This window comes from Hemitrygon akajei, chromosome 16 (assembly GCF_048418815.1).
Source record: "Hemitrygon akajei chromosome 16, sHemAka1.3, whole genome shotgun sequence".
Lineage (NCBI taxonomy): Eukaryota > Metazoa > Chordata > Chondrichthyes > Myliobatiformes > Dasyatidae > Hemitrygon > Hemitrygon akajei.
Window position 1 is genome coordinate 66,472,124 of NC_133139.1, and position 13,024 is coordinate 66,485,147.

General features: G+C 45.3%; 1 protein-coding gene across 1 annotated transcript in view; it reads left to right on the forward strand.

Annotated features, from left to right (window-relative positions):
- The first annotated feature begins 820 nt into the window (after positions 1–820).
- The window catches only part of LOC140740137 (adhesion G protein-coupled receptor E3-like), a 139,896-nt gene continuing 127,692 nt past the window's right edge, over positions 821–13,024 (forward strand). The window contains exon 1 of the mRNA XM_073069073.1: positions 821–911. Coding sequence (XP_072925174.1) covers positions 881–911 — 31 coding nt within the window. The 5' untranslated portion in view covers positions 821–880. The remainder of the gene's footprint in view (positions 912–13,024) is intronic.

A 13,024-nucleotide genomic window follows, 5' to 3' on the forward strand; every position in this document is an offset into this window, starting at 1 on the left:
ACACACACAAGCCCCCACTGGTCTCGCTATAAACACTGAGAGTTAAAATTTACCGACCTTTCGTTCGGGCTCCGATGTCCCACACTGTCTCGTGGGTTTCTGCTGCTCACTAGCGTTTCTGCTGGTGCGTCTGAGGGGTGTCACCCCAGACCTCGATTTTATCCCCACTCACGGGGTCTCAGGTGTCAATCAGGTTTGAATGACTTAACCCATCAAACCAGCCCACTCTGGCTGTCCCCTGAGGGATTTCAATGAATAGAACAGTACCAAGTAAACAATCCTTCTCCAAAAGACAATAGCAGTCATCAATGGTTCCACTCCTCTTTTGTTAGTAGGAGGCATTCCACCATGGGGTACCTTTTAGCTGTGTCTCTCTCTCTCATTCTCTTTCATGAGCTGTTATCAATAACAACTGCCCTGGCAGATTTCCTTTTGTCTTTCTTACTTCCTTGTTAGCAGCATCGAAATAGTAGCGATTTGCGATTCTCCAAAAAGGGGGGGGCATGGGCCACTCTGCACCCTTCTGCCCATCAGAGTTGTTCATCCTTCGTAACACATGCAATAAGCAGATTTTGAAAATAAGTATTGCCAACAAAGGATTTCTATAATTCGGAGCATATGAGTAGAATCAGATGTTGTAGGATCTCAAGGGTATACTCCAGATTTGAATTCATACGTAGATTTAAGATCAATGGATTAATAGGTTGTGGAGCGTGGGAGGCAGGCCGAAGCTGGGTTTCTCTCCTCCCCTATTTGGGTGTGTCTGAGACTTCATCTGTTGAAGTTCTGCTAAATGATCTCAGTAGTATGAAAAGGAAGAGAACAGTGCCTGAGTGAGATTACCACTGAACAGTTACAGTTCAACACTTTTGAGAACACAATGCAACTGGGATACAGCTACCTTATGCTTGGTATGTTAAGTGAAATTGATCTCAGAAAGATTACTCTGTAACAGTGTTTTACCATTTTTAGACATGTAAAGTTAGTACTTTTTTCTGTATGAATGAATATTTTCTTGTTTGACCTTTCTCTCGCTGTCACTCTCATAAGAATACAATTCCCTTTGCCTCATCTGTTTAAGAAATTATTTCTTCCTTTTCTCTTAAAATATATTAGATAATTAGACTTTGACATGGCTCTGCAATCTTTGGTGTGAATGTTTATGTCCTTACTCTTTGCTTCTTTCAGGCTTTCTTTTCTCTCTTCACTCCTTCATGCTCCCTTTTATTTTTTTAAATTATTTTTTATTTTTTATATTTTTTCTCTAGCACCTCACACTAAGATCACAGCATTTCTGCATACTCCATTTTCCGCAGTTTTTATTTAACATGTGAATGTTTCCACCAGCGGTCTGAACTGTGGACTGAACATAGCAACCTTTTCATATGCACCATGGTGAAAGTGACTGGGAGGCAATAAATGCTGATCTGAGTAATCTCCGAGTAGCCCACAGCTCTCAGGCAGCTGCTGTACACAGGCCACCTTAAGCAGTTCTCCCTCTCATTTTGATTGTATCTTATTGTAAATCATTCACAAAGTGGTCAATTTGAACTGTAATATCCCATTTATGAATATAAGAAATTTTTAGACTGAATTGAAAGTTTAAAAAACTATTTGATCGTACTTTGTCATTGGAATAAATTGAATTCACATGACATGTATATTGTCTGGGCAATGTGTTGGTGTGAATGCTTAGAAATTATTTGTTAATTATCACTGGGTTGTCTCCTCTTGAGCATTGCATGCTGAATGGAGACCTGACGGAAGTTTATCATGTTATGAGAGGCATACATAGAACAAAGTCTTTTTCCTGGGTGTAGATGTCAAATACCAAAGGGCATAGCTTTATGATGATAGGGAAAACTTTAAAAGTGACTGCGGGGCAAGTTTTTTAACAAACAGTAGTGAGTACCTCGAAAGTGCTGCCAGGAGAGGTGGCGAAAGCCAATACATTTAGCCGCACATGTGAACCAGAGGGATAATGATTACATGCAGACAGATGGGAGTAGATTAAATGTGCATGATGGCCAGTCAAAGCGATTTCTCTGTTCTGTCAGTAACAGCAGCACCTTCTATACCCAGAGGATGTTGAAAATGTGGTGAACCCTACATATTTTGCTAGTTAATTGATGTAATGGCTCACTTCTGACTGCTCAGCACACCAGGCCGCTTTTGTTGAGACTCAAGGATGATTCCTTGTGTGACTGAAGGAAACACATCTTAAACACGACTGATTCCAGACCACCGGGAAATCTGTATGTTCTCTTGATAAAACTTCTCTGTGGTACTTTTACCCCAGGACCCCTTGTAAGTATTTGCATGCACGTGTTCATGGGCTGAGGCATTGAGTGTACAAGTTTGGATGCCATGTTGCAGTTGTACAAAACATCGATTATATTTCATTGGACTATTGTGCATCTTTCTGGATGCCACATTACAGAAGGATTGTGGTAGCAATAGGGAGAATGCAGGAGAGATTTCCCAGGATATTGTCTGGCTTAGTGGGCTAGAGTTACAAGGAGAGAGTGGACAGGCTGGCTTTACTCTCATTGAAGACTGAGAGATGACCTTATAGAGATTTATAAAGTTATAAGTGATTGAGAGGATAGACATAATCTTATTTACAGGGCTATGGAGTCTTGAACAAAAGGAAATAGATTTAAGGTGAGGGAGAGGAATTTAAAGAATATTTAAGAGGTAAGTATTTTACACAGAAGATGCTGGTTACCTGAAACAATATGGTAGAAGCAGATGCAATTACAATCTTTAAGTGATGCTTGAACAGTCCCTGGATAGGAAAGACTTGGAGGAGAATACGCTAAATACAATTAAGAGTAGATTTGGTAAAAATGGTTCAGCTTTCTCAACAATATTGACCCTACAGCTTATCTACACTAATTGCATTTGCCTGCATTTGGCCTGTTCTCCTCCAAGTCTTTCCCACCCAAGGAATGTCCAAGTGTGATCTGGATAGATTGTTTTATGGCAAAGGGATGCTTGGTAAGTGGAAGGCTTTCCAAAGTCAAATATTGAGAGTACCGAGTTTGTATGTTCCCGTCAGAATAAAAGGCAGCGGTAACAGGTTTTTAAGAGATATTGAGACCCTGTTTAAGAAAAAGGTGTATAGCAGATATAGGAAGACAAGAACAAATTAGGTACTTGAGGACCGTAAGAAATACAGGATAACACTTCAGAAGGAATTTAGGAGGGGTTAAAGAGGCTGCTCGAGCAGACAGAGCGAAGGAGAACCCTGAGGGCTTCTACAGATATATTAATAGTAAAAGGAAATTGCAGGGGTCCTAGTAGAGATATTTAAAACATTGTTAGTGACAGGTAAGGTACCGCAGGATTGGAGGATTGATAATGTTGTTCCATTATTTAAGAAAGGCTCTTAGAAGTAAACCAGCAAACTATAGGCTGGTGAGCCAGGCATCATTAGTAGAAAAGTTACTGGAAGGTTACTGGAAGATGTTCTAGATATGAGTATATGGATAGACAGGGACTGACTAAGGATAGTCAATATGGCTTTGAGTGTGGTAATTCATGGCTAACCAATCTTATAGAGTTGACGAAGGCAAGGCAGTGGATGAAGTCAAGTCAAGTCACTTTTTATTGTCATTTCGACGATAACTGCTAGTACTGTACACAGTAAGAATTAGACAACATTTTTCAGGACCATAGTGCTACATGAAACAGTACAAAAACTACACTATACTACAGACCTACCCAGGATTGCATAAAGTGCACAAAACAGTGTAGGGATTACAATAAGTAATAGACAAGACAATAGACACAGTAGAGGGCAGTAAGTTGGTGTCAGTCCAGACTCTGGGTATTGAGGAGTCTGATGGCTTGGGGGAAAAAACTGTTGCACAGTCTGATCGTGAGAGCCCAAATGCTTTGGTGCCTTTTCACAGATGGCAGGAGGGAGAAGAGTTTATATGAGGGGTGCATGGGGTCCTTCATAATGCTGTTTGATTTGCAGATGCAGCGAGTGGTGTAAATGTCTGTAATGGCGGGAGGACAGACCCCAATGATCTTCTCAGCTGACCTCACTATCCGCTGCAGGGTCTTGTAATCGGAGATGGTGCAATTTCCGAACCAGGCAGTGATGCAGCTGCTCAGGATGCTTTCAATACAACCTCTGTAAAATGTGATGAGGATGGGGGGTGGGAGATGGACTTACCTCAGCCTTTGCAGAAAGTAGAGACGCTGCTGGGCTTTCTTTGCTATGGAGCTGGTGTTGAGGGACCAGGTGAGATTCTCCGCCAGGTGAACACCAAGAAATTTGGTGCTCTTAACAATCTCTACCGAGGAGCCATCGGCAGGGAGTGGTCGCTCCGTGCCCTCCTGAAGTCAACAACCATCTCTTTTGTTTTGTTCACATTCAGAGATGGGTTGTTGGTTCTGCACCAGTTCTTTAGCTGCTGCACCTCCTCTCTGTAAGCTGACTCGTCATTCTTGCTGATGAGACCCACCATGGTCGTGTCATCGGCGAACTTGATGATGTGGTTTGAGCTGTGTGTTGCAGCACAGTCGTGGGTCAGCAGTGGACTAAGTACACAGCCTGGGGGGGGGACGGGCCCATGCTCAGTGTGATGGTGTTGGAGATACTGCTCTCGATCCGGACTGACTGAGGTCTCCCAGTCAGGAAGTCTAGGATCCAGTTGCAGAGGGAGGTGTTCAGGCCCAGTAGGCTCAGCTTTCCAATTAGTTTCTGAGGAATGATTGTGTTGAATGCTGAACTGAAGTCTATGAACAGCATTTGAACGTATGTGTCTTTTTTTGTCCAGGTGGGTTAGGGCCAGATGGAGGCTGATGGTAATGGCGTCATCTGTTGAGCGATTGGGATGGTACGCAAACTGCAGGGGGTCCAGTGAGGGGGGCAGCAGGGTCTTGATGTGCCTCATGATGAGCCTCTCGAAACACTTCATGATGATGGATGTGAGTGCAACGGGACGGTAGTCATTGAGTCAGGACACTGAAGACTTCTTCGGCACGGGGACCATGGTGGCGGCCTTGAAGCACGTTGCAACAATGGCACTACTCAGGGAGATGTTGAAGTGAGAACATCTGCTAGCTGGTCTGCACATGCTCTAAGCACTCTGCCAGGAATATTGTCTGGTCCAGCAGCCTACTGTGGGTTGACCCTGCACGGGGTTCTCCTCACATCAGCCACGGTGAGACACAGCACCTGGTCAGTTGGAGGAGGGGTGGACTTCCTCGCTTCCACATCATTGTGGCAGTTCACAAGGATGATTCCAGGAAAAAAATGGTTATTATATGAGAAACGTGTGATAGCTCTGGGTCTGTACTCACTGGAATTTAGAAGACTGAGGGGAGATCTGAATGAGGTTAACAAGCGTATGAGGGGCATAGATAGAGTGGACACAGAGTATCTGATACCCAGGGTTGAAATGTCAAATACCAGAGGGCATGTATTGAAGGTGAGAGGGGGTAGGTTCAATCTGGATATGAGGGGTAAATGTTTTACTCAGAGTCGGATGTCCATAACGCACTGCCTGGTGTAGTGGTAGAGGCAAATACATTTAGGTAGGCAGATAGATGTAAGAAAGAGGGATATGGTCATGGAGTAGGTAGGAAGGATTAGTATTTGGGTGCTTTGATTTGCTTTTTAGCAACATGGTGAGCCAAATTGTCGAAACATTGTGGAAACCATAGAAAGGGTGCAGAGGAGATTTTCAAAGATGTTGTCTGGATTGGGGAGCATGCCTTATGAGAATAGGTTGAGTGAACTCAGCCGTTTCTCCTTGGAAAGATGGAGAATGACAGTTCACCTGGTAGAGGTGTATAAGATGATGAGAGGCATTGATCGTGTGAATAGTCAGAGGCTTTTTCCCTGGACTGAAGTGGCTAGCATGAGAGGGCACAGTTTTACCGTGCTTGGAAGAAGTTACAGAGGAGATGTCAGGGGTAAGTTTTTAACACAGAGAATGGTGAGTGCATGGAATGGGCTGCCGGAGATTGTGGTGGAGGCAGATACAATAGGGTCTTTTAAGAGTCTCCTGGACAGGTATATGGAGCTCAGAAAAATAGAGGGCTATAGGTAACCCTAGGTAATTTCTCAGGTAAGGACACGTTTGGCACAACTTTGTGGGCCAAAGGGCCTGTATTGTGCTGTGGATTTTCTATGTTTCTAAATGGCCCGTTCATGTTCTGTACTCTTCTATGTTTAACATTCTTTGCTTTTTCCCTCTCTGGGAATCAGCAAGCAATGATGAATTGTGCAGCCTTTAGATTCATAGGCAGAGAAAATTATGTTACAGAAGCAAGCCCTTCTGATCAAATAGTCTGTGCCGAACTATTTAAACTGCCTGCACATAATTGATCTTCACCCAGACCATAAGATATAGGAGCAGAATTATGCCAATTAGCCATTCCATCATGGCTGATCCCAGATCCCACTCAACCCCAAATAACTGCCTTCTTGTCAAATCCTTTGATGCTCTAACCAATCAGGAAATGATCAACTTCTACCTTAAATATATGCACAGACTTGGCCTCCAACACATTCTGTGGCAGAGCATTCCACAGATTTACTACCCACTGGCTAAAAAAAAAATTCTGCTTACCTCAGTTCTAAAGGGTCACCCCTCAATTTTGAGGCTGTGCCCTCTAGTTCTTGATACCACACCATAGGAAAAATCTTCTCCATATCCACTCAGTCAAGACCTTTCAACATTCATTCAGTTTCAATGAGGTTCCCACCTAATTCTTCAACATTTCAGAGAGTACAGGCCTAAAGCTGCCAAACGTTCCTCATACATTAAACTCTTCATTCCTGGAATCATCTTCATAAACCTCATCTGGACTCCCTCAAATGACAACACATCCTTTCTGAGATATGGGGCCAAAAACTGTTAACAATACTTAGCCCTCCATACACCCCACATCCCCATACCATCCAAACCTCACTTAAACGTTGAACTTGTGCTCGTACGTACCACTTGCACCAGCAGATCATTCCACACTCTCACCACCCTCTGCATAAAGAAATTCCCCTTAACCTTTTCACCTTTCACCCTTAACCCATGACCTCTTGTTGTAGTCCCACTGAACCTCAGTGGAACAAGCAGCACACACAAAATGTTGGAGGAACTCAGCAACACAGCCAATATGCTGGAGGAACTCAGCAGGCCAGGCAACATCTATGGAAAAGAGTACAGTCGACATTTCGGGCCAAAACCCTTCGACAGGACTGGAGAGAAAAAGCTGAGGAGAAGGGATGAAATAAAGAGCTGGGGAGTTGATTGGTGAAAGAAATACAGGGAGAATCAGATTCCTCCTTGGGGGAAGAGGGAATCTGATAAAAGAGGACAGAAGGCCATGGAAGAAAGAAAAGGGGGAGGAGCACCAGAGCGAGGTGATGGGCGGGCAAGGAGATAAGGTAAGAAAGGATAAAGGGATGGGAATAGTGAAAGAGGAGAGGGGAGGCATTACCAGAAGTTCAGAAATCGATGTTCATACCATCAGGTTGGAGGCTACGGAATATGAAGTGTTGTTCCTCCAACCTAAGTGTGGCCTCATCATGACAAAGGAGGAAGCCATGGATAGACATAGTGGAATGGGAATGGGGAGTGGAATTACAAAGGACAGCCACTCTGAGATCCAACTTTGCCTGGTGGACGGAGTGTAGATGTTCGCGAAACGTCTCCCAATTTACATTGGGTCTCAATGATATAGAGGAGCACCAAACATACAGGAGCACTGGGAGCACCAAACACAGTAAATAACCCCAAAAAAACTCACAGGTGAAGTGTCGTCTGACCTGAAAGGACTGTTTAGGGCCCTGAATGGCAGTGAGTGAGCAAGAGTAGGGGCAGGTGTAGCACTTGCTCCGCTTTCAAGGATAAGTGACAGGAGGGAGATCAGTGGGGATGGACAAATGGACAAGGGAGTCATGTAAGGAGTGATCCCTATGGAAAATAGAAAGTGGGGCGGAGGGAAAGATGGGCTTGGTGATGTGATCCCGTTAGAGATGGTGGAAATTGCGGAGAATTATCTGCTAGACATGGAGGCTCGTGGGGTTGTCGGTGAGGACAAAAGGACACCTTTTGGTAGGTTGGCAGGAGGATGGGGTGAGAGCAGGCGTGTGTGAAATGGAGGAGATGGCAGCTGAAGGTGGTATTGATCGTGGAGAAATGGAAGCCTTTTTCTTTGAAGAAGGAGGACATCTCTTTCATTCTGGAATGAAAAGCTTCATCCTGAGGGCAGATGCAGCAGAGATGGAGAAATTCAGAGAAGGGATGGGATAAGGTATGCACCAGGTAGCTGTGAGAGTCCATGGGTTTGTAATACAAACAGGGTGGGTGGAGGTCAACTATACACTTTTCCATAGATGCTGCCTGGCCTTCTGAGTTCCTCCAGCATTTTGTGTGTGTTGTTTGGATTACCAGCATCTGCAGATTTTCTCTTGTTTGTAAGGAACTCGGTAGCTTAAACAGCATTTATGGAAAAGTTGACATTATGGGCCAAGACCCCTCTGCAGGACTGAGAGGAAAGGGGTGAGATGCTTGAATTAGGTGGGGGGGGGGGGGAAAGAGGATTGCTAGAATGTGATAGGTGAAGCCAGCTGGTGGGAAAGGCCAAAGGCTGGAGAAGAGATAGGGGTGGTGAGCGGACATTAGGAGAAGGGGAAGTGAGAGGGAATCCAGGGGGAAGTAATAGGCAGGTGAGAAGAAGCAAACAGTCAAAGTGGGGAATAGAAGGTGGGGGGGGGGGGGGGGGAGAATTTTTGTTCACCGGAAGGAGAAATCTATATTCATACCATCAAGTTGGAGGGAATCCAGGCAGAATATAAGGTGTGCTCATCCACCCTGAGGGTGGCCTCATCTTGGCACAAGATAGATTGACATGTCAGAAAGGGAAGGGGAATCAGAATGAAAATGCTTGGCCACTGGGAAGTCCTGCTTCTGGTGTCTGGTGCAGAGGTATTTGACAAAGAGGTCCTCCAATTTACAAAGGGTCTCACCAACATAAAGGAAGCACCGGACACCATAGACAACCCCAGTAGATTCATGGATAAACTGTTACCTCACCTGGATGGTCTGTTTGGGGTCCTGAATGGAGGTGAGGGAAGAGGTGTACGGGCAGGGTCGCACTTAGGCCGTTTACACGGTTAAGTGCCTGGAAAGAGATTAGTGGGGAGGAACGAATGAGCAAGAGAATCGCGGGTGGGGGGGCAATCCCTGTGGAAAGTGAAGTGGGGGAGGTAAGGATATATTTAGTGGTGGGGTCCCTTTGGAGATGTGGAAGTTGCAAAAGATAATGTGTTGGATGTGGAGGCTGATGGAGCTGTAGGTAAGAACAAGGGGGGTCTCTATCACCTTTACAACACTAGAAAGATGTAATGAACACAGATGTATGGAAAATGGAGAAGATGCAAGTGAGGGCAGCATCAATAGCAAAGGGAGTGAAACCCCATTTTTTTAAAGAAGGAGGACATCTCAGATGTCCTGGAATGCAAAGCCGCATCCTGGGAACAGATGAGGCAGAAGCGAAGGAACTGAGACAGGAATAGTATTTGTACAGGAGACGGTGTGAGAAAAATTAGTCAAGACAACCATGGGAGTCAGTAAGTTTATAAAAGATGTCATTTGATATTTTGATTCCAGAGATGGAGACAGAGAGATCAAGAAAGGGGAGGGAGGTGTCAGAGATGGCCCAAGTGAATTGAAGGGCAGGATGGAAGTTAGAGGCAAAATTGATGAAATTGGCAAGAACAGCCTAGGTGCACAAAACAGTGCCAATGCAATTGTCAATATAGAGGAGGAAGTGTTAGGGGGTATGAGCGGGGAAGGCTTTGAACATAGACTATTCTACATAGCTGAAGTGCAACACTTTACACTTGTCTGAAGTAAATTCCGCCTACCATTTTTCAGCCTATTTTGCCAGCTGATCCAGATCTCACTACAAGCTCTGATAATCTTCCTCGCTGTCCACCACACCCTCAGTCTTGGTGTTGTCCACAAACTTGCTGATCCAGTTAACCACCTTATCATCCAGATCATTGATGATAAACAAGCATAGATGAGAAACAAACATTGGAGCCAGCACCAGTCCCTGCAGCACACCACTAGACATAGGCCTCCGTCAGAGAGGCAATTACTGTATGTACTAGCACTCTCTGGCCTCTCCCACAAAGCCAACGTCTAATCTAAATTACTACCTCACCTTGAATGTCTATTTTTCTACTACTTACAAATCAATTGGATGTCACTGTGTAGTCAATATCTATTTTTCATCATGATTTGCCCCTGAATTTAGGAGGCATCTAAGATTGACCACATAACAGAGGATTTGGGGTCACAAGGGGCCAACCCAGATAAGAGGGACAGATTTCTTTTTCTGAAGAATGTCAGTGAAATGGCTAAGTAAGTCTTAACCATTATGGTTAAGTAGCCTCAGGATCACCTTTTCTAGAATTCATGTTTTTTCAACTCCACTTATTATGATGTGATTTTTTTGTCCATACTCAAGATCATTCTTTCAGTGATTTATCCAGCACTCTACATGGAGACACAGGGGCTACAGATGCAGGAATATGGAGCAACATAGAAAACACTGGAGGAATTTAGTGGGTCATGCAGCATCTGTGGAGAAAATGGGCAATCAACATTTTAGTTTGAAAGCTTTCAATCTGAACTCAGATGAAGGGTCACAAACTGAAATGTTGATTGTCCATTCCTCAGTGTATATACAGCTCTTCATAAAACTCTAGTTAGGCCACATCTAGAGTATTGCATAGAGTTCTGGTCACTCCATTATAGGAAGGATGTCAAGGCTTTAGAGAGGGTGCAGAGGCTGTGGGGAGATCACATAGATGTCTATAAGATTACAGGAGGCATAGAGTTGACAGATGGTATCGTTTTGTCAGGGTTGAAATGTCTAAGATCAGAGGGCATGCATTTAAGGTGAAAGGGAGTAATGTCAAAGGAGATGTAAGGGCTAGTTTTTTACACAGAGAGTAGTGCATGTTGGGAATGCACTGCGTGGGGTAATGGTAGAGGCAGATATGTTAAAGTCTTTTAAGAGAAATTTAAATTGACACACGAATGTGAAGAAAATGGAATGATATGGACATTGTGCAACCAGAAGAGATTAGTTTGGTTGGCCATTGGTTACTACTTTAATTGGTTTGGTCCAGCTCTGGGCCTAAGGACCTGTGCTATACTGTCTATGTTCTGTGCACATTATTCTGCTGTTTGGATAAGTTTTTTGTCTACAAAATCCACCTTACAAACTCAACAGGCACTTTGTTTAAGATGGCGCCGGTATCTGGTGACTCTGTGCGTGCTCTCCTGTGCAAACTGCCCTCTACACTATCCTATACCCAGGAAACCCTTCTAAACCTCCAATTTGCTACATCTAGCAAGATCAACAACACCCTGGCGAAGCTACTGACCCAGATGGAGATCATCGACACGCCAGAATTGCTTCTTCAACTCCGGACCGGACCCGGACCCGATCAGCGTGGCCTGGTCCGTTGGTGGCCATCCACAGCTGCCGGGAGTGAGGTCTCTGCCGCCAACCTCGGAAATCGAGCCTGGGTCTCGGCTGGAGCGGAAGCCTCCACAACCGTGACTCTGTTCACGGACTTGTTTCAGCCGGCAGCCTGGCCCTCTGGGATTAAGTGTCGGCTTCGGGGCCCAACCCGATCGACAGTCCAGGCCCCCGGCAGTTGGAAGTGGCAGCAGAGCCTCCCCTGTCACTTGGCCTGACTTGGAGTGCCGGACGACGCGACCCGCCGATTAATCCCTGCAGGATGCGTCCACCAACCTCAAAGAGCTGCCAACAACACACTGCATCGATGGAAACTTGGAAAGATGCACTATTTACCGAGGAAGCGTGGGAAAAGAGCTGGGCTGCTGGTCAGATTGAAGGGGAGGGGCTTTAAGGTCCCTCGGCCCACCATCCTACTCCATCCCACGACCTCACTTTGGAAAATTGGGTCATCAGGCCATAGTCCTCCTTCCACCTTACAAACAGAAACTAAAGCGGGAGGTCACGGTGTAAAAAGTGGTGTCGCTTTGGACAGAGGAAACGGATGAGGTCCTCTGCTTTGAGTCGGTGGACTGGTTAGTATTCAAGGACTCGGCAGCTAACTTCGATGAGTATGCCTCAGCTGTCATGGACTTTATCTGGAAATGCACAGAGGACTGTGTGTCTCGCAAGACGATCTGGGTATTCCCTAACCAGAAACCTTGGATGAATTATGAGGTCCACTCCCTTTTGAAGGCTAGAGCTGCGGCTTTTAGGTCCAGGGATACCAGTCGCTACACGGAATCCAGGCGTGAACTATGGAAAGCCATTAAGGGCGCCAAGAGGCAATATCGAGCCAAGTTGGAAGCCCAGGCTAACCAAAGGGATGCCAGTAGACTATGGTAGGGTCTAAATGAGATCACTGGGTGCAAAGAAAAGGCTGGGAATATCAATAACTGTAGAGCTTTTCTTCCTGACGAACTTAACGTATTCTACGCAAGATTCGAACAGAAGAGGAGCATCCTGCCCCCTCTGGATGAACCGGACCTGGTGGCATCGAGATTCATCGTCACCAAGGAAGACGTTAGAAGAGCCTTCCTGAAGATAAATCCAAGGAAGGTGATGGGCCCAGATGGCGTCCCGGGATGGGTTCTCCGGGCCTGTGCAAATTAGCTAGCTGGACTGTTTGCTGACATCTTCAACTGCTCCCTGCTTCAGTCTAAGATCCCCTCGTGTTTTAAGAAGGCAACGATAATCCCGGTGCAGAAGAAAAGCAAGGTGGCATGCCTGAATGACTATCGAACTGTGGCTCTGACATCAACTGCTATGAAGTGCTTCGAGCGATTGGTTATGGCACACATCAACCATAGTCTACCGGTCAACCTTGATGCTTGGCAATTCACCTACCGGAGCAACAGGTCAACAGCAGATGCCATCTCTCTGGCACTACATTCCTCCTTAGAACACCTGGAGAATAAAGACGGATATGTAAGGCTCCTTTTCATCGACTACAGCTCTGCCT